The 20,170-nt window shown below is 51.0% G+C and overlaps 1 protein-coding gene across 1 annotated transcript; it reads right to left on the bottom strand.

Annotated features, from left to right (window-relative positions):
- Nucleotides 1-6,226: 6,226 nt before the first annotated feature.
- Nucleotides 6,227-18,247, bottom strand: Foxred2 (FAD dependent oxidoreductase domain containing 2). The gene is made up of 8 exons (XM_059247782.1): nucleotides 17,326-18,247; nucleotides 15,308-15,559; nucleotides 14,298-14,567; nucleotides 13,970-14,136; nucleotides 11,334-11,499; nucleotides 10,049-10,290; nucleotides 8,602-8,772; nucleotides 6,227-6,712 (listed from the first exon to the last, which is right to left on the bottom strand). Exons 1-8 carry the CDS (start codon nucleotides 17,982-17,984, stop codon nucleotides 6,480-6,482), a joined length of 2,160 nt encoding a protein of 719 aa, XP_059103765.1. The 5' UTR covers nucleotides 17,985-18,247; the 3' UTR covers nucleotides 6,227-6,479.
- Nucleotides 18,248-20,170: the final 1,923 nt, after the last annotated feature.

The raw sequence follows: 20,170 nt of genomic DNA, 5'->3' as shown, positions 1-20,170 counted from the left end.
TTTCCTGGGACTCACTTGGTAGCCCAGGCTGGCCTCGAACTCACAGAGATCCGCCTGGCTCTGCCTCCCGAGTGCTGGGATTAAAGGCGTGCGCCACCACCGCCCGGCCAATGGCTTATTTTTGAGAGAAGAATCCAGTTTGGCTTTGGTGGCTGATGTTCTGATTGGCTGTGGAGCAGAGGGCACTGAGACTGGGACCTGCCAAGGGCCGATGTCCCGAGTCTAGGGGTCCCCTTCCCACTCAGAGTCACCTGCCATGCCTTTGTGGAGGAGGGGGTTCAGTCGGTACCTGGCATGTAATCAGTATCACTCAGCTATTCCTTCACCTCCCCCAACCCCGCCGTGGGAACCGTATGTCCTTCTAGGTTTGAGAATTCTTGAGCTAGCTAGATGGCTCCGTGGATAAAGGTGCCTGCTGAGAAGTTTGGTGATCTGAGTTCAGTGTCTGGGACTTAGATGGTAGGAGGGAGAATTGACTCCCTCAAGTTGTCCTGATCTCCACATGTCTGCTGTGGTGAGCACACACACACACACACACACACACACACACACACACACACACTAAATAAAATGTAAAAAAAAACAAAAACCAAAACCCCAAATAAACAAAACCCATGGAAGTTGGTGAGAAAAGAAAACATTAATACAAAATTAATTGAAAGGAAACAGACATGCATAACCACAGCACTCCAACAAAAGGAAAAAGCATTGTCACCCATTGTTCACTTGAAGGAAGCCTATGTGGAGGATGGTAAGGACTAGGTGACCATGGTAGTTAATCTTCATTGTCAATTTAATTGTATTTAGATTTATCCTTGAAACATAACATGTCTATGAAGGAGTTTCCAGAAAGGTTTAAGGAAGAGGGAAGAGCTACCCAGAGTGTGGGTAGAAACACACCATGAGCCGGGCTTCTCAACCGAATGAAAAAGGAGGAAGTGATCTGAGAACCAGTTCTCTCTGCTTCCTAACTGGGGATGCATGTGACCGGAAGCCTCACCCTCCAGAGGCTATGCCTTCTCCACCATGGCTGACTGTACCCCCAAACTGTGAGCCAAAACCAAACACCTTTGAGGCTAGAAAGACGGCAGGTAAGAGCACCGCTCTTCCAGAGGACCCCCGTTCAATTCTGTGCCTGACGCAGCAGCTCACAATGTCTAACTCTAGAGTGAGGACAGTCATCTCTACTCAGGTGGTCGTGGTGAGAATGGAATCCGTGTAAAGAATGTAGTCATCAGATGCTGTGTAACAACGTATCCATTTGACAGCCTAAGCTGCAAACACTGCCCCTAAGTTTCTGTATTAGGGAATCTGTAGTAGCTTGCCTGGGTGGTTTTGGCTCAGGGCCTCTCAGGCTCTGTTGGGGTGGAGCTGTGCTGTGGCAACGCATTATGTTAAAAATGCCTCTTACATTCTAAGAAACTGGAACTTGTGCTGTATCTCACACCTTGCAGTCACTTAAGACCTAAGAGTGCTGTCTCTCTATGTACTCAGCCTGTTTAACCTGCCCTCAAGAGAACAATGTAACAATCAACGCTACTTGTCTTGGATTTCTGGTGGAATCAACCTTTACAACCTAAACCCATGTGCTGTGGGATGTTCTGTATGGCAAATGTGTTGCTCTGATTGGTTAGTAAATAAAACACTGATTGGCCAGTAGTCAGGCAGGAGGAAGGATAGGCGGGACAAGGAGGAGAAGAATGCTGGGAAGTGGAAGGCTGAGTCAGAGACACTGCCAGCCACCACCATGACAAACAGCATGTGAAGATGCCGGTAAGCCACGAGCCACGTGGCAAGGTGTAGATTTATAGAAATGGATTAATTTAAGATATAAGAACAGGCCGGGCGGTGGTGGCGCATGCCTTTAATCCCAGCACTCGGGAGGCAGAGTCAGGCGGATCTCTGTGAGTTCGAGGCCAGCCTGGGCTACCAAGTGAGTTCCAGGAAAGGCGCAAAGCTACACAGAGAAACCCTGTCTTGAAAAAACCAAAAAAACCCAAAAAAAAAAAAAAGATATAAGAACAGTTAACAAGAAGCCTGGTACGGCCATACAGTTTGTAACCAATATAAGTCTCTGTGTTTACTTGGTTGGGTCTGAGCGGCTGTGGGACTGGCGGGTGAGAGAGATTTGTCCTAACTGCGGGCCAGGCAGGAAAACTCTAGCTACACCCATGCTTGGCTGTAATCTTAAACTAAGTACTTTTCCATGCCCCTGATCCAAGAGTAGTGTATGTATGTTACTATAATCATTTGCTGGAAACAACAAATATATGGTAGAAGCAGTCTTATAAAAATATCCATAAATGTTGACTGCATCACACGGATATTGCTTGATAAACAGTGATGTTTGTAGTGGTGTTTGTGGTGTGGGTCAGTTGGTGTCAGTGGGAGCCAGTGACTTAATCCCTTGGAAAACTCTGTTCAAGATTTCTGTAAAGTGCCTCGTTCCTTCCCCATAAAACAGCTTTCTGCACTATCCAATAAAAGAGAGAGCAAAGCCCTTCCTTAAAGACACACACTCAGACATACTCAGAGAGAGACAGCCTTCAGGCAGGCACAGATCCAGACTCATACCACAGACAGACAGAGGACGGAAGACAGAGGGAGCATGAAGTCGAGAGTTCAAATCGATCTCACTCTTGATGAAATGATACTGAGGGGATGTGCTTTGGTTCCTTTCCTTAAAGTGACACCAATGCATTATTGGTGACTGGGACTTAATTACTCACGCAGGTCTTACACTTCCCTGGTTTGCCTAGGTCCGTGTTTAAGGTCTCCTGCAGTTGCAGGTAGGTCTCAGGTCTATGCCACGTGGTTTCTTGTGAGTGTGATTTGAGGTAGGTCTATGTAGTTCAGGGTTCCTTCAAACTCAAATGTGGCTGAGGTTGGCTTCGAACTACTGATTCCTCTCCCTTCAACTCCTAAGTGCGGATTATAGGATTTTAACATTATATCTAGTTTATGTGGGCTTTTAAAAAATATCTAATGTATGCTAGGTTAGCCTCAAACTCACTATATAGCTGAGTAAGACCATAACTTTCTGATTCTCCTGCTTCTGCCTCCTGAAAGCATTGGGATTCCAGCTGTGTGCCACCATACTGGATAATCATAAATCCAGGGCTTTTGTAGGCAACTGATTTTGCATTTTAGGCAACTGACCCACATCCCCAGGCTGCAAATTCACTTTTTAGCCCACTGGTTTCCAGGCAGACTTCAGGGACACCCCCACTTTTATCAGACAGAAGGAATTTGGGGCTATCCAAGGCATTGTAGATCAGCCTTGGGGAGCCTCTTCCAGAGGAGGAATTTTGCCTGATTTCCTATCATTTGGGAGATGTTTCCAAGGATGGCCATGCTGTGCTCAGTGGTTAGTTTAGAGACTCCATGTGAGAAGCACATGGCTTAACTTCTCACTTCCTTTAGCTTGGGCAGCTCCCCCTCTCCTTTTTTGAGACAAGATCTCGCTATGTAGCTTATGGGTGTGGAATTCCCTATGTAGACCAGGTTGGCCTTGAACTCACAGATACCCGCCTGCTTCTGCCTGTGCCTGGGCTGGGATGTGGTGTTTCTTCTTTTCTTAAAGACAGGGTCTTGTGTATCCCAGGGTGACCTTAGACTTCTGGTCCTCCTGCCTCTACCTCCCACTTCCCAGGTGCTAGGGTTTACAGGTGCGTCTACCACACTCTGCCTCCGAGCATGCCTACATCCTGATGCGTGGTGCTCCTTCCTTTTAGTGATTCTATCTAGGATAACCCAGCCGGGGCACCACCTGGACCATCACACCAGAACACAGCCTCTTGCAAGGGCTCTGATGTCCACTCTTTCCCAGAAATCCCAAAATTCAAGAGCAGAAAAAATGGTTTAAAAATAAATGTATTTTTACTTCAGTAGCATATAATCACATTTGAAAAATAAACACAAACTTGATCAAAAGAGGAAAAAAGAACCTTGTCCCACAGCCCCAGCAGAGCCACTGCTAAGGCCCTGTGGTTTCCTATCTTCACAGGCACAAGCAGCTCCAGCTGCTGCTCTGTCTCACCTGGTGCCACACCTCATCTAAGGTCACGTGTGTGGGCACACTCATCAGTCCTTCCCCGCACCATTTAAGAGATGATCATGAAAAGTTACTTAGTATTCCTCACTTATTTATACCAGCCCCTTCACCATAATTATTCTTGCTCATGCTTTTTTTAAAAAGAATTATTCATTTATTTTTGGGACAGGGTCTCATTATGTTGCTCTAGCTGGCCTGGAACTTGCCAGGTCAACCAGGCTGGCCTTGAACTCATTCACAAGTGATTCTCCAGCCTGTGCCTTGGGAGTACTGAGATTAAAGGCATGTACCACCATGCTCAGCCTATTTTTGCCTTTTTAAAATTTCCTTTTTGAAACAGGATCATGTTAAGTTGCTCATACTGTCCTGGAACTCTCCATGTATTCCAGGCTGGCCTTGAACCTCATTTTCCTGCCTTGGCCACCCTAGTGCGGGGATATTGGTGTGTACCACATCCAGTTTGCCTTATTTTTAATAATTTCTTTAATATAGTCATGGGGGAGGGGTCCCGGAGGAATTGGCTCAGCGCTTACTGCTCTTCTGGAGGACTTGAGCTCAGTTCTCAGCCTCTACACATGCTGGCTCACAACCTCCTGTAACTCCAGCTTTAAGGGGCTCTGACACTCTCTTCCGGCCTCTGGGCACCTGCACTCATGTACACATACCCACACAGAGACACAAACAAGTACACATAATTAAGAATAAATCTTAAAAAAGCTTACGTGGCTCAAGCTTATAATCCCAACACTTGGAAGGCGGTGGCAGGAGACACCTTACCATGAGTCCAAGTGCAGGCTGGGCTATGTAATAAGTACTAGGCCAGGACATGGTGAAACCCTATCAGGGGGGAAAAAGTAGAAGCCATCTCTAGTCAACTGAGCAAGAACAGAACCTCCGTGTTAAAAACAAATGAGCCTGCCTAATAGTTTGACGGAATCAACGATCTGGCAGATGACAGGAAGCAGCAGATGTCATATACAAGGGTGTCAGCCAGCTACTTGCGAAGGCACTGAACTAGTGGCTCAGCCAGCCTTGGTGAGTGCAGGGTGAGATGTGAGGAACAGGATTCGATTTCATGGGGTAGCACTGAATCAATGACTCATTTTAAAATGCTTTGGAAAAGAGGGTGGGATGGCAGGGTCCCAGTTTGGCTTGTCAATCAACCTGGGTGAAATATGGGGACTCTGACATCCTGGGTTAGGGAAGATTCAGTTAGGTTTGGCTCCATGTAAACTACCCCAAGTAGGTACAGGGGTACACAGTTCCTCCTGCTCCTGATGACATGAAGTTGTTGGATTGCCCTGTTAGAATCTGGTAAGCACCCGAGAGGAAGGTGGCTGCAGGCAGGTCAGGTGGTCAAGAGGGCTTGGACCCAGACAAGACTCTTCTGTGGGGAAGAGGACGCTCTCAGGAAGGGGCTTTGGGCTGATATGTCCCTGGACGTCTGAATGGGCTCCATGAAGAATAAGAGGGCTGGTGAGAAACAGTACTTGCGCTCTGGGGCTATCGGAAATCATGTGATCACCATCTGCCCTTGTGGGCAATGCTTCCCTCATGGCTTATTCATCAGTGAGACTAATCTGTGGGCTGAACATGGATTCTGGTAAGGAAAGGCAAGGAAGGAGAGAGGAACATCAAGGCATCCAGGAGCCGGCAGGTGTCAATGTTTCCATGCCCAAGGCAGCAGGCACAGCAACACCTTAAACCTGCCCAGGCAGGTCTCAAGGAAGACATGGCTCAGGATGCCAGACAGCGATGTGGGAGAGGGACACAGAGGCTGCTGATCCCTGGGAGTGTGATCTTGGGCACAGGACAGCTCTGAGGTGCCCTGCTCCTGAGAAGCCAGCTGGGCAGACAGCTTTGCAGGAGTTGGCTGTCTCTACCCTATGCCAGTGCTCTGGGCCTGTGATGCCCAGCTTGACTGGGGTTCTGCTGAGAGCCATCTGAGTTGGGTCCATAGCTGTGCTGCGGAGCAGAGATCCCAACTGTCTACCCCATGGCTGAAGACCTCAAGTTTTCATTCTAACATCCCCGCTATGGAAATGAGGGGGTTTCGGCTGGGAGCTGTTCCCCGGGCAGATCCAAGCCCATCTGCAGAGTGAACGAGAAGGGAAAGAAGATTGGTCCTAGCAGCAGACACACCAGACCAACATGGTGCTTAGTGATGCTCCTAGTTGGACACAGGCTGGCTGTGGAAGGCATCTCATGCCTGACAGAAGGTAACACCCTCCTAACCTTGCATCTAGCACCCAGTGGCCAGCACAGGAAGGGACACCACTGTGTGACCGTGTCCCAGCCTTCGGCACTCCATAGCCTGTCCTGTTGTCTGTTATCTCTGATGGTCCTCAGCAGCCGGAAAGGTGGGAGAGAGCCTGGGAAAAGGGCCCCGGGGAGGCACCAGACTCCATAGCCTGGACGAGGATGTTCAGAGCTCCTCCTTGTTGCTGTCAGGGGACTGGGTCAGAGGCTCTGGGGCCGAGGGGTGGTCACCAGGCCACCTGCTGCTGTCCTCCATGGCTGTGTAGTCCTTCAGGAGCCTGCTTTCCACACCATGTTGCCGAAGGCTCTTGGTGATTGAAAGTCCCTGCATCTTCAGGTACCCCTGCTGGCAAAAGGGGGGCAGCCTCTGGCGTGTGAGGGTGAACAGGAAACAGGACTCTGTACAAAAGCAAAAGAAGCTGTCAGGTCAGGTAGTGGAGAGAAGCATGGAGAGGCCATGCTGGGGACATATGACCTGAAGAGGTCATGGGTCAGGACACCAAAATGAAGCAAACCACAGAAATGATGGGTCCCAGAACTTGGCAGGGAACCAGAGGGCAGGAGCCACCTCTCCAGAGATGACCATCAGCTGTCCATCTGGAAGCTGGCCTTCGTGTGGAGGGAGCTCAGCAGTCAGCCCCACTCAGCACTGCCTGTAACAATATCTGAGCTGCAAACACTACACACAAAGTCCTTTTCATGGGCTGGTAAGATGGCTCAATAGTAAAGGTGTTCGCTACCAAGTCTGACGATCTGAGTATGAGTACTGGCAGAAGAAGAGACTCAATTCTTGAGAGATGTTGCATATACACACACTAGCATGCACATGTGTACACACACACACACACACACACACACACACACACACACACACAGAGTCCTCTTCCCAACTGTGGGAAGAAAAACTGATAAAATGGGCAAATCCTTATATGAACCACAGCAGAACACTGATGCACGTGTTAAATTTCGTCAGTGACAAAATAGCCATGGGTATGTATTATTTCTGAAATCTGGGTGGTGGTGGCAGCGGTGGCGGCGCACGCCTTTAATCCCAGTACTCGGGAGGCAGAGCCACACGGATCTCTGTGAGTTCGAGGCCAGCCTGGTCTCCAAAGTGAGTTCCAGGAAAGGCGCAAAGCTACACAGAGAAACCCTGTCTCAAAAAACCAAAAAAAAAAAAAAAAAAAAAAAAAAAAAAGAAAGATACTGTGAGGGTTACATGGGGCATCCTTTCTTGCTTCCCTCTGACCCCCAGGACAGAGGCCTTGCCAGGGAAGAGAACAGATGCAAGGGCAGCCACATGGCCATTTAGCCAGCATGACCTTCTGATGACATCACCTCTCTGTGGGACCCAGGGTTCCCGATTCCCAGAAGAGGCTGAAGACCAAGCTAGCAGCTGTGCCTTGGGTAAATGGCAGCTGGCCTTCTGCTGTAAGGATTCATCCCAGCTCAGGGCAGTAACAGAGCTGGGAGGATACATCAGTGGAACCACGACTTGGGGTGGCAATGTGCCACTGGACTTTTGTGGACTCCTGAAGCCTTGGGGAATGGGCAGGCCGTTTGGAGCTGAGGGCTCTCGTTTCTAGGCATTTCAGGGGTCGGTGTATGATCAAGGTTGGCTGCTCACAGACCGCTAGAAGGGCAAAGGTGCTCAGCTCTGGCTCTATGGGCTAACGGAGATAGGAAGATACTTAGATGATCAGGGCCAGGACGTCACTCAGTAGCAGATCAGCTCCTAAACCATCATTTCAAAGCAGACTCAGGATAAAGCAGGATGCTCGCTCTTGGGCTAGACTAGAGTCAGTCTCTAACTTGACTTGGTATGAATAGTGTCGCACATTGACAGGCGTCTGACATGTCCTCTCAATAATAGAAAAGGCATTGGATTTGGAACATCCAGGGGTTTATAAGGACAAGAATATTGGCTTGTTTCTATCACTTTCTCCTCTAGATCATTTGAGTTCTTGCCTTAGGCTCCTCTTTGCATTTCCCTGTCAGATCTGCCTTCCAATTCACCAATTCTCTCTTCACCTCTGTCTAATGCACCACCAGCTCCTTATACCGAGTTTCTCATTTCAAGACTATTTTATTTCCATTTGTTTCATCTGCATCTTTTTCAAAATTGTACCATCAATTTTGATAGTCTGTAGCTCATTACATAGTCTCCTGCCTTGTTTTTTCCCTTTCCTCCCTTCCCGTTTCCTGTGCTAGGGCTCAAACCCACGCATACTAGCACTTTAACACTAAGGCATTCACTCCACCCTCTGCCCTCCTGGGAACTTGGTTACCTGCATAGAAGCTTCGCAGATCTGTGTCCAGACAGTTTTCCAGGAAGCGCCTCAGGGGGAGGATGTGCCCCACAGGGGCTGTCCAGTCAGTCAGGAAGTCCTCCACTATGTGATGGATGGCCACGGGCCGAGGCAGGGGCCACTGTGCAGGCCGGAATCGCATATCTTGCTCTGTGGGAGGAAGGAGGCATGAGGTCCAGGCCCTTCATACGGCACCTCCCCCTGCTCTCATAGTGGCCTTCCTAGGGTGCTTCTGTCAGGCTGTGGTCAGCTTGGCCACCAGCCACTTTCATGTAGCAGGAGGAAGAGGAACCAGACCTGTTGCCTGTGGTTTCTGGGTGTAGCACAGGAACCATTGACTACACGGGGCTCATCGAGGCTCACTTCCCCCTGCTGTGGATCCTGCCCTCTAAGGGCTCAAGCCACTGGCCCCACATCCCTGGAAACTGGACTCTAGGAGGTGACCAGTCCTAGCGGGCCAGTGTTTGGGCAGCCGACTTCTGTACTCCCCACACCCCGCCTTCTGCCTGATGAAGCTGCCTTTGCCATTGGGAACAATCCCCAGCTGGGCTCCCTTTCTTCTTTTGAGACAGGGTCTCATGTAGCCCAGGCTGACCTCCTGCCTCTATTTCCCAAATGCTGGGATTACCAAGGAGTGCCTCACCACACTCAGTTCTGAGACAGGGGCTCATTATACAGCCCAGGCTGGCATTGAGTTTGTGGCAAACCCGCCCCAGCCTCCCCAGCACTGGGGTGACAGGCACCTGCCTGGTGCACCCTCCTCAACCTAAAGCTCTTCAAGCTCTGAACTGAAAGGCATGGTACCTAGGCTGTGCCCTAGCCCTGCTGGCATTTTGTGGATATCCTCCTGCGATCCTGTATGGAATAATTATCACCATCTCATTTTATAGAGAAGCAAGCCTCAGAGAGGTTAAGTAAAATGGCCAAGACCATACTGCTGTGGGAACAGAACTGGGGATCTGGTGTGGCATTTCTGTACTGTGCTGGCCTGCTCAGCCCTTGTCTGGTTATTGTTATTGTTGCTATTTGTATGGGCACACACGCCACAGAGCCTGTGTGGAGGTCAGAGGTCAACTCTGTGGGTTCTCTTCTTCCACCTTTATGTCGGTTCCGGGGATTGCAACTTGGGTCTCTAGGCTTCCCTGGTAAGTGCCTCTACCCACCCAGTCATCTTGCTTGCCCTCACCCATCCTTCTTAACACTAGCTGCAGCACCTCCCCAGACCTGGAGACACCACAACATGACAGCACCCCTTTTCACGACATGGTGCCCAGAGATCATGCATGGCTTCCGTAGGTCCCCTGGGGTGCCCCTGGTCAGTTGTAGACGTTATGTATGGCCTTGGGGTGACTGCTGTATAGACAGGTGGTCCGAGAAGAGCCCCCTCCGAAGAGGCTGAGCTCAGGGAGGGTGGAGGCCAGCTCACCAGTGGGGAGGTGTCTGTAGTAGTAGATGACAGGGTGGAGGAAGTTCGAACGCCAGGCATCCTCTATGTGTGCCACGGACCGGTCGTAATAGAAGACGTCCTTCTCGGGCCCAGAGAAATTCTGGCCATATTCCATGTTGATGACAAAGAGCCCGTGGCGCGCTGTCCTCCCTGTGAGCGTCTCCAGCTGGGCCAGCATCTGCATGGGGAACTCCTCCAGGTACTCAAAGGCTGTAGCATTCCTGTGAGGGGACCCCGGGGGGGGGGGCACTCAGGACCAGGGAGGGGTGCGGGCTCACTGGGTGTGGGGTGGGTACATCCAACTCTCCACAGGTGCAGGGGTGTGGACTAAGCAGGAATCGCCCACCCTATAATGTCACTGTGGCAGCTGTGCCTTCTGGTCTACCCGGGGAGAGTGGGGAGAAGCTTGTCACTGTAGGTAGGGATGAGAGTCATGGGGTCAGGGAGGTCACGGGGCATGAGTAAAGGAGGCGTGGGGGTGACTGTGGGTTTAAGTGGATGGAGAAGGGTAGCTGTTGGCCTGTGGGGAGTGGGGGGGGGCGGGCAACAGTGTGACTCTCTTTTTAAAGGATGGCTGGTGGCTGCACTGAGGGCAGACTGACTGGTGGGAGGCTGCTGGGCCAGTGTGATTGACAGGACTGGGATACCGACTGAGCACTGGGTCCTGCCAAGTGCACCCTGCTCTAGACAGCTCGGGCACTCATGGATGGGGCGCTGAGGATGAAACAAGGTGGTGTGCTGAGCTCCTGGACTTCCTGTGTCCCTGAACTTCCTGTGGAGAGGCCAGGGCTTTGGATCAGGGCATGTCCTCTGCCTCAGGGGTCTTCCTCTATGTCTCACCTGCCTGTCTTCTATGAGTCTCCCCTTGCTCTCTCCTCACACATCCTGCACTGCGTCCTCAGGCTCTGTGTGTCCTGTGATTTGCCAGCAATCACTTCATCTAAAAGGGACAACCTGGTCCTTGCCTGAGGGGACTCTTATCTTCACCCTTCAATGCTGCAAGGGAGCTATGCTCCTTTTGCAGATAAGGCAAGAAAGCACAGAGCTTAACTAACTTCCCAAACCACACAGTAAGAAATCCATAAAGGCCCTTGAGGTATTTACCTCACTGATTTCCCTGCCAGGATAGATTTTTAGCCTCTGTGGGCCTCCTTTGCACAAGAAACAACTGGGCCACTCAGCACCCAGAATAGTACCAGAAGCAAGGGGCAGGGTATATGGGTAAAGCGGGGTCTGGGGAGATGGAGTGGGAAGGGCCACTCACTCCTTCAACAGGATGATGTCAGCCAGCACACTGAACATCTGGTACAGCCCAGAAGCCTCGTTTACACGCCGAATGATGGAGCTGGTCAGCTGTGTGATGGGGTGCTCTGTGGACGGCCAGGCGATGCCATGGTGCCGATTTTCCAGGAGCCGGTGGACAGCACGCACTGAAATGGCCAGAGGGAGGAAGGGCCAAGATTTTATCTTGGCTCACTGGAGGGAGGTTCAGGCCTGGGGAACAGTGGCAGGGAGAACTGTGTGTAAAAGGACAATGACAAATGTTCTTTCTTCACAGTCACCTACAGTCAGGGACCCTCTGATTCTGTCTCTTGGGTATCGGGCAAAGTATGGGTGAGGGTGGATTTGGGTCTGAGTGGTCCACCCTTGCTTGAGGCCATCTGCACATGGAAATTCCCCGGCCAACTGCCATCCTTTACACTGGGTGCATCCAACCCAGACACAGAGCTTTCCACCTCCCCATTTCTATCTAGAGCCCAATGGACACTCAGGCTGCTTCTCTCCTTTTCAGCCCAAATCTACCTGTCCCTGTCTTGTCCTGAGATCTTTTGTAGAAAGCAATGGCTGCCCGAACCAGCAGCAAGGTGGTTTTCTTTACACCCGGGGCTGTTCTACCCTGTCGTGGAATGGCCTAACACAGACACTTGTTCTTCCAAAGTTAATCAAACACCCCAGCGCAATGAGGATGTGCCACAATCAGGTGTTCATAAGAAGGGAGCCATGGTGGGCCTCTGTTCTAGGCCTCTGGCTCCCTGGAGGAGACGGGTGGTCAAGCTGAGTTTGCAAGGCGTAAGACGCTAGAGAAGCCTGGGAGGTCCTGGGACGGAGAACAAGCCTGGCACTCAAGAAGGCAAGACCTGTGCAGAGCGGGTGACAGCATGCTGAGGCGTGGGACTTTCCAGGAAGTGGAAGAGAAATCATGCAAGAACAAGACTCAGAACGTCAAGATTTTTCCCCATTGTTTCTGGTACTGTGGAAGGAACCGGGAGCCTTGTGCATGTTAGACAACTGCTCTGTCACTAGGCTACATTCTTATCTCTTTTCACTTTGAGACAGGGTCTGAGTTGCTTCTTTTCTTTCTCCTTCTTCTTCTTCTTCTTCTTCTTCTTCTTCTTCTTCTTCTTCTTCTTCTTCTTCTTCTTCTTCTTCTTTTCTCCTCCTCCTCCTTCTTCTTCTTTTTTTTTTTCCAGAGCTGAGGTCCGAACCCAGGGCCTTGCGCTTGCTAGGCAAGGGCTCTACCACTGAGCTAAATCCCCAACCCTTTTTTGTTTTGTTTTGTTTTGTTTTTTGTTTTTCAAGACAGGGTTTCTCTGTCTTTGTAGCATTGGAGTCTGTCCTGGATCTTGCTCTGTAGACCAGGCTGGCCTTGAACTCACAGAGATCTACCTGACTCTGCCTCCCGAGTACTGGGATTAAAGGCATGCACCACCACCGCTTGGCTGAGTGAAAGCTTTCTATTGGAGTCCTGGTAAGAAGGATTATAGACTCGACCCTCCATCCACTGAACTCAAAGCAAACACTGCAAGTAAAATCCATACCAAGCTGATGGCACCTGACCCCGAAAAAAATATGGGTAACAGCTAAACTGCTCACTCAGCTGCTTTAGTCCACTGCTTCCTCCACGGAGGGGAGAAAAGGGCAGGAAAGGACACTCTCTAAAAACCAGAAACCAAATCAAGCACAGACAGATCTCTCTGACCCTCAGATGTTTCCTCAGAAAAAACAAAGGCTGTGTTGGCCAGATGGCTCAGTGGATAAAAACATTTGCTATGCACACTGTAGAACTGATCCCATGGTGGAAGGAGGAATCTGACGCCCTGCAAGTTATCTTCTGACTTCCCCATGCATGCCGTGGCACATTTTACACACACACACACACACACACACACACACACACACACACGCACACACACACTAATTATAATAAAAAAGAAGAAGAAAAAAAGAAAAAGAAAGGCTTTCTAGCCACCGTGAAGATGCATGGTACTGTAGGGATGCATGTCCTCAGACTCTAGAAGATACTCAACATTTGGCAAGTTACTCCTCTCCTTCACTTTTCATTTTCCATTTATCCTTAACATCACAAAGCATCAGTTTCTTGTTGGGAATTATTCTCATGCAATAAATGAAATCATCATCATCGTCATCATCATCATCATCATCATCATATTGAGGTACACTATATGAGTGCTCTGCCACTGAGCTAGTCCTCAGCCCTCAAATTACTGAAAAAAAGTTTTTTTTTTTTTGTATTTTACAGGCAAACATTCTCAAGATAATAGAAGAGTAACATGTTTAGTACTGAAAGTTTCAAAAGAGAATTGACATAACCCGTTGGGACTTTCACCGAGGTGTTCCCACATGCTGTGGGATCTGCTTCACAGGGACACACACTAGGGTACTGCCTTATTTAGCCCTGTGAAAGTGGCATGTGTGAGACCACCCATCCCCGTGAACACACCTCCATTCAAACTGAGTGGGACTAAGCATGTCACAGGCTACCCTTAGAGATACCTACTGTTATGCTTTTCCTAGACATATCCCTGGACCACGAAAACATCCCTTTGCTGTTTCTGGAAGTCAGAAGGCCTGGGAGAGTGGTACTTCAGCCAGGCTCACCTGTGTATCGGAATCCATGGATGAAGCCGCCAGCAGATTTCCGGTAGTCCACGGAGTGGCTGGCCGTCCCAAGGATAAAGAGACCCCGGCTTCCTTTGGACTCATAGCTAGCTCTGATCAGTGGGTACTTCTTGCCGAACTCAGTCCCTGAGGAGAGTCTGAGGGACCTGCCAGTGGAGAGGGTTGTTAGGAATAAGAAGAGTTGCTGGAGACAAGGCCCTTGGTGTCTCCCTCCATTCTTGCAGTGCTCTTCTGGAGTCTACTGAGTCCCCAGGGAGTTCCGAAGGTGCTGGTGAGGGGTCCCCACCTCCACCCCACTTGGACTCACTGGTTGAAAATGGAGAAGTTGAACTTCCAGCCCAGGCAGCGGATGACACGGTCATAGGCCACCCGCATGGCGAAGTTATCGTTGTCATCCTGGGGGAGGGGGATGGAGTCGGCACTCTGGCTGCTCTTGTCCTCCTCCAGGAAGAATTTGAGGGTGATGTGGAACTTGCCCTTGCTGTCCTTCACGAGGGCCAGATCCTCCAGGTCCGACTCCAGGAGTCCGTCTAGCGATTTCAGCTGGTAGGTGTCCAGCAGGCCATTGTTGATGGCTCTGGGGGCCCCACGAGCAGGTCGGAGAGGAAAGAAGGTTCAGGAGGGCTGTCTAATGCTGGTGAGGGTGGGGAGGCTCCCTCATGTGGGGCTTTGTAGGTAATCCTGGGAGGTGGTGAACTTTATTCTTCTCCTTTTTTTTTTCTTTTTGGTAAAGATAAAATCCTATGTAGCCCAAGCTGGCCTCAAATTCACTAAGTAGCCAAGGATGACCTTGAACTCTGATCCTCCAGCCTCCACCTCCTGAGTGCTGAGTTGAGACTACAGGTATGTGTCACCACACCTTGCTTACAATGTGGACCTGGGGATTGAACCCAGGGTTTTAGTACATGGGAGTCGAGCACTCTACCAAACTGAGCTATATCCCCAGGCCCTTGGAGGCAGAACCTTAAGATCCTAGTGGCAACTCACTGGGGTAATGCCCTTGAAGAGATTAAGACAGTTCTGTTGGTGTCCCCTGTTAGTTCCAGATAGAGGGTTGCTATAGAGGAAGGGAGCCCGACCTCCCCCTTGTTCTGGCTTCCGGTATTGTTGTGCAATCTTTCTCTCTGGCATATGTGCCTGCTGCTGTGATAGCACCTGCTCTGAGGTAGGTGCTGGTGAGCCCTTGTTAGAGAGAGCAACATACTGCTGGACTGCGGAAGTCATGAGCCCCGCCTCAGACATCTTCTTACAGTGTCGGGAAACAGACTGGTACAGGATGGATAGCATAGAACGCACAAGCATACCTGACAAGCATACCTGACATCTCCAACGTAGTGGGTGGCCCAGGAGAGCCGAACCCGCGAGCGGCTCAGCATGTGGACGAAGTTTGTGACACCCAAGATGTTCTCTGCTGTCTCGAAGGCTGAGTTCCCACGGCCCAGGATCAGCACATTCTGACCCACAAAGTCTTCTGGGTCCACGGATACGGACTCATAACCCTCCACATGTTCGGAGCCAGGGAAGTCAACCAGTTTGGGGACTGACAAACCAGTGGCTACAAGCAGGACGCTGCAAGTGGGGACAAAGAGAGACGACTCAGTTCCTCAGCGACACAGTCTCTCAGTGTGGCTTCCCTAGCCTCATTCTGATTCCAGGCTCCTCAAAGACACGTCCACTCATGTTTACCCATTTACTCCCTCCTCTCTCCAAGCTAGCCACAGTCCTTCATGCTTTACTGGAAGAATACCATACTTGGGGATTAAGTTTGCTCATTGATGTTGTGATAAACCAAAAGCATTTTCCTAACTTTGAACACAGCAGTGAGGTCAGTTCCTCTCCCCCTGGGGGGCATGCACTCCAGCCTGGCATTAAGCCTCCTCTCCTGACTTGCAGGCCAGACACACACACCCCTTCTAGCCCCACTGTGCCAGTGTGTTTATCCTATCATCTTATCTACTCCTTGATCTCATACGTTCCTCAGCTGGTGTCCCCGCCTGTTTCACAGGTGAGGAGACACAGGGCCCCGTGGGTCAGGGCATCAGAACTCTTCAAAGCAGTGGAACCACAATCTGAGTACAGAGGGCCTGATCCCAAAGTCCTGCTGTTGAGATGTGGTCTTGATATGTAGCACGGGCTAGCCTTGGATCTGGCACCCCTCCTGTCTCAGTCTCCCAAATGCTGGGGTTACAGGCATGTGTGCCATCATGGCCAGAGTGGTGGGTATCTGGATTTTGCTGACTGCAGAACAGTTTGACTGCGGGGTAGTTTCCATGTAGAACTTATCCACTGAAGGGACACATACAGGAAACAGGCCCTTGTTTTCTCTGCTCCTCACTCCCTTCTACCCTAACAAAGCTACCTAAAATCCCAGAGTCCCAATCGGGACACTCCCTCTTCTCTGGGCTGCAGGAACAGAAGAACAGAAGGTCTACCCTTGTCTGGAGTCAGGAGTGAAGCTGACAGCCAGGAAGAGAGCCTGGAGTAGCAGAAAGAACAGAGGCTTAGATGTCAGCAAAATCCCAGCCCAAATGTAGCCTCGCCATGTTAGCGGTGTGACACAGCATGGTGATCAAGGTCACTGAGCCTCAGCTCTGCCCCTGCAAAACGGGAATTAGGGAACATCCTCTCTAGGTCCCTTGTGAGGCCTGAACAAGTTTGAGGTGCCCACATACTGCCTCCTAGCCAAAGCAAGGTAACATTGGTGTCTGGAAGCCACGCTTGTTGGCTTCTGCTCTGGTTCTGTTCTGAAATCTGACTGGCCAGTGTCTAATGCTGGCTGGACACTTCACCCTGCTTTTCTCAGCATGGGTTTTGGAGATACTTATTTTAGGAAACTATCAGGTGTGTCTAACCTATGGTCTCTAGGCCACACGGGGTCCACGATAGCTGTGAATGTGGCCCAACGTAACTGGCAAAGCTTATTTAAAACATGAGATTTGTGTATGTGTGCGTGCTTTGTAACTTGACTACATGGTTTTTGCGCTTGAATCATGAAGATGACAATGTAGTGTTGCAGTGTCAAAGGCTGGACCTGCCTGCAAGGGTTTGTGGGTACAAGCTATGCTTATATGCAGTACCCAACACCAGAGGATCACAGAGAAGGCAATAAAGCCTGGTAAATGCTAGAGGATCAATTGTTAGAATTTTCCAGACATACTCAGCTGCAGCTTTGTAAGGACATACCTTAGAAAGTGCTGGCTGTACCAAACCTCGGCACTGAGCCCCAGTGGGAGCAAGTGGTGCCCCTTTCTCCCATTCTTTCGGATCTCGAGGCCAGCCAGTTCAGTGGTGTCCTGATTCTGGGTGAGGTCCAGCTCCGTCAATGGGGTCCTTACCTGCACTGGTAAGCCTGGCCGTTCTGGTCGGTCAGGATGAAGTAATGGCCATTCCAGGCTTGTGGATCCTTGTCCAGAGTCACGTGGGTGATGTTCGTGTTGTAGAGCACGTGGAGCCCCAGGCGCTTCGCGAAGTCACCCAGGTAGTGCACCATGTCGCCGGCGTCTGGGAAGTAAGCCTTCGAGTAGTGCCTGAAGAGCAGCTGTGGGTCGTCGCTGAGCAGAGAGTTCCAGTCGTGGCGGAGGTTGAACTCGGCATTGGCCTTGCCAGTGTGCCGCTTGTTGATGCTGATGAGCTTGCGGTGGCGCGGGTAGCGCGTGAAGAAGCTGCCGGGCGCGGACTCGCGTTCGAACACCTCGTAGTCCCTGCCGGCCCGCTGCAGGAGGGCGGCCATCTGCAGGCCCGCGGGACCCGCGCCCAGCACGCAGTAGTCCCGGTGGGGACGGGAGCACGCCGCCAGGTGCAGGGCTAGGGCCAGCAGCAGCCCCGAGGGACCCATCCTGCCGCGCAGCAGAGGGGAGGCCTCGCACCTTGTAGCTGGCAGCAGGTGACAGCCGACTTTTCCTGAAGAACCAGAAACCCGGGGCGTGCCTGAGCCTCCCAGGGACCTGGGGCGGGGCCAGGACCGAGCCCCGAGCCCTAGGGGCTCATCTATCATTCCTCCATCCCGTCCAGGTGGGATCAAGGGCCCATAGGAATCCTGAATCCCCACAATTCATCTCCAGTCTTCTTTCCCAGGGCGCCAAGACTTCCTTATTGTCATGGTAACTTCCATCCCAGGGGAGAGGCAGTTTCCCCAATTTCCAAGCCTTCTGGATGTGCCCTACATTTTTGGGGGTCTCCCCAGCTAGGACCCTGCAGAGGCACACCCACCCTCCACCCTGGGGGTGGGTGGGGGAAACCTGAAGGAGGTGTGGCCTCTAAGGCCCCGCCCCAGCCCCCTGGATCACATGAGGATGCCCCGGCACACCTGCCGCAGCCTCCGCTACCCCGCGCTGCTTCCGGCGCGTGCGCGGTGCCCAGGCTGCGCTCCCGACCCGCACGCCGCTGCCGGTGGCCCAGCGATGCTCCCCACCGCAGGCTGCAGGGGAGGGCAGCTCCGGCTGGCTCGCGCCACGGCGGCCACGCCCCTCCCCCTCCTGGCCAATGGCAGGGGGCGGGGTCACGTGCGCCACGCGCGGCACGCCGGGACCGGTGGGGTGGCCGGGGCCGGAGTGCGCGCACGTGAGGAGAGCGCTGTTCCTGAGGGTAGAGGCACCCAGGGGAACAGCAGGTCTGTGACGGGACACCAGGCCTCTGCTTTTGATCTGTACTAATCCACGTGCCAGAGATTAGAAAATCTTGGCATTTATATCTCTTTATTACTGTAGCCAAAGACTAAATGGCCAGTTTTTTGGGACCGATGAGTAATGGGACCAAGACACATGAACCGATTATTTGAAACAGAGACTTAATCGTCCAGTTGTCAGAGGGGTGGGCAAGGGAATCAATTTCCAGCACCTTGTAACTGACTGTCAATACACATTTAGAAGTGACATGGTTTGTACAAGACCACAGCTAAGCAGATTTTGAGACAGCATGATGGCTCACTCTTGTAAGCCCAACCGTCGTGAGAATGAGTTAGGGGATTGCCTCGAGTGGGAGGAGATCCCGTTTCTAAATCCTAAAACCAAAGTCTCAATTTGAAACCCAGTGTAGGCAAGAAGAATGGAAGGAGGAAGATGATTTGATTCTCCAGGCTGGCCTCCTCAGGGTGGGTTACCTGGTTAGAAAGAATACTATGTGGCTGTGTGAAGAACAGAGACCTACCTTCACAGACTGACGCAGACTGCAGTGAAGCAAAGTCGAGGCTTCTTAGGGAAAAGAGCTGGGAAGGACTTTTCTACAGCTTTGCATGGCCGGAGCTGCTTCCTGTTAAAAAGGAGCAGTGCTTCTGGAGGCCTTCTTTGGAACTCTGCCCACTTGAAGTTTTCCTCATTTGCCTTTAAAATTTATACCTTTATGATTGTCCTGATGAAATCACAGCCAGGAATGCAGCTGCTTTTTTTTTTTTTACAGCTTGCACCAAAGCAAGAAAAACCCCTGGGGGTAGGCACAAACTACTTTGTAGTCACTGTGGAGACCTCAGTCCATTGGAGCTATGGCAAAGTACCGCACCCAAAATAAGGCAGACTATGTCCTTTCATAGCTGCTATGGAGATGTGCAGGTGCCAGAGGGAACTAGAACCTGAAAGTTGGTTTGGTGATGGAAATGAAATGCTGGCTAGGACCCCACCCTCAAACCAGACTGAGGTGATGCGGCACTGGGTTCCTAACCATTGATCTACTACCCTCAGGGCAGGACCATGGGAGCTTCTGATGAACACCTAGGGAGCTCTTGCTGGTGGATTAGGCCACGGGTTCTGCTAAAGATCTGGATTCTAGTCCATTCCTGAAGGTCATGACACTTGTCACACCACTTTGTGTTCTTTGCACCCTACATTAAAAACTTGTAGCCAGAGATGCTGCAAATTAGACTTTCCTGGGCTACAGTGAAACTTTCAGAAACTCCAGTTTTCTGCTCTGCTTCCCGGTACTCCTGGTGACAACCCAGCATCCTTTGCTGGATTCTTGAAGGTCAGTTATGTTGATGTAACCTGCAAATTCAGGAAGGCAATCCCAATCCTGAACCTGTTCCTTTATCTACATAGCTCTGCTTCCACCCACATTCCAGTTCTGAAGGGGCAGGTGAGGCATTTATGGAAAGCTTGGGGCGATTACCCAGGTGGGACAATTACTCACAGAGAAGCCTACACTGCCTTTAAACACATGCAGTTCTCATGTGACACACTGCTTTGTGCAGAC

This window comes from Peromyscus eremicus, chromosome 20, assembly GCF_949786415.1.
Source record: "Peromyscus eremicus chromosome 20, PerEre_H2_v1, whole genome shotgun sequence".
NCBI lineage: Eukaryota > Metazoa > Chordata > Mammalia > Rodentia > Cricetidae > Peromyscus > Peromyscus eremicus.
Note: the sequence above shows the minus strand (reverse complement) of the source record. Positions and strands in the feature narration are given on the sequence as shown.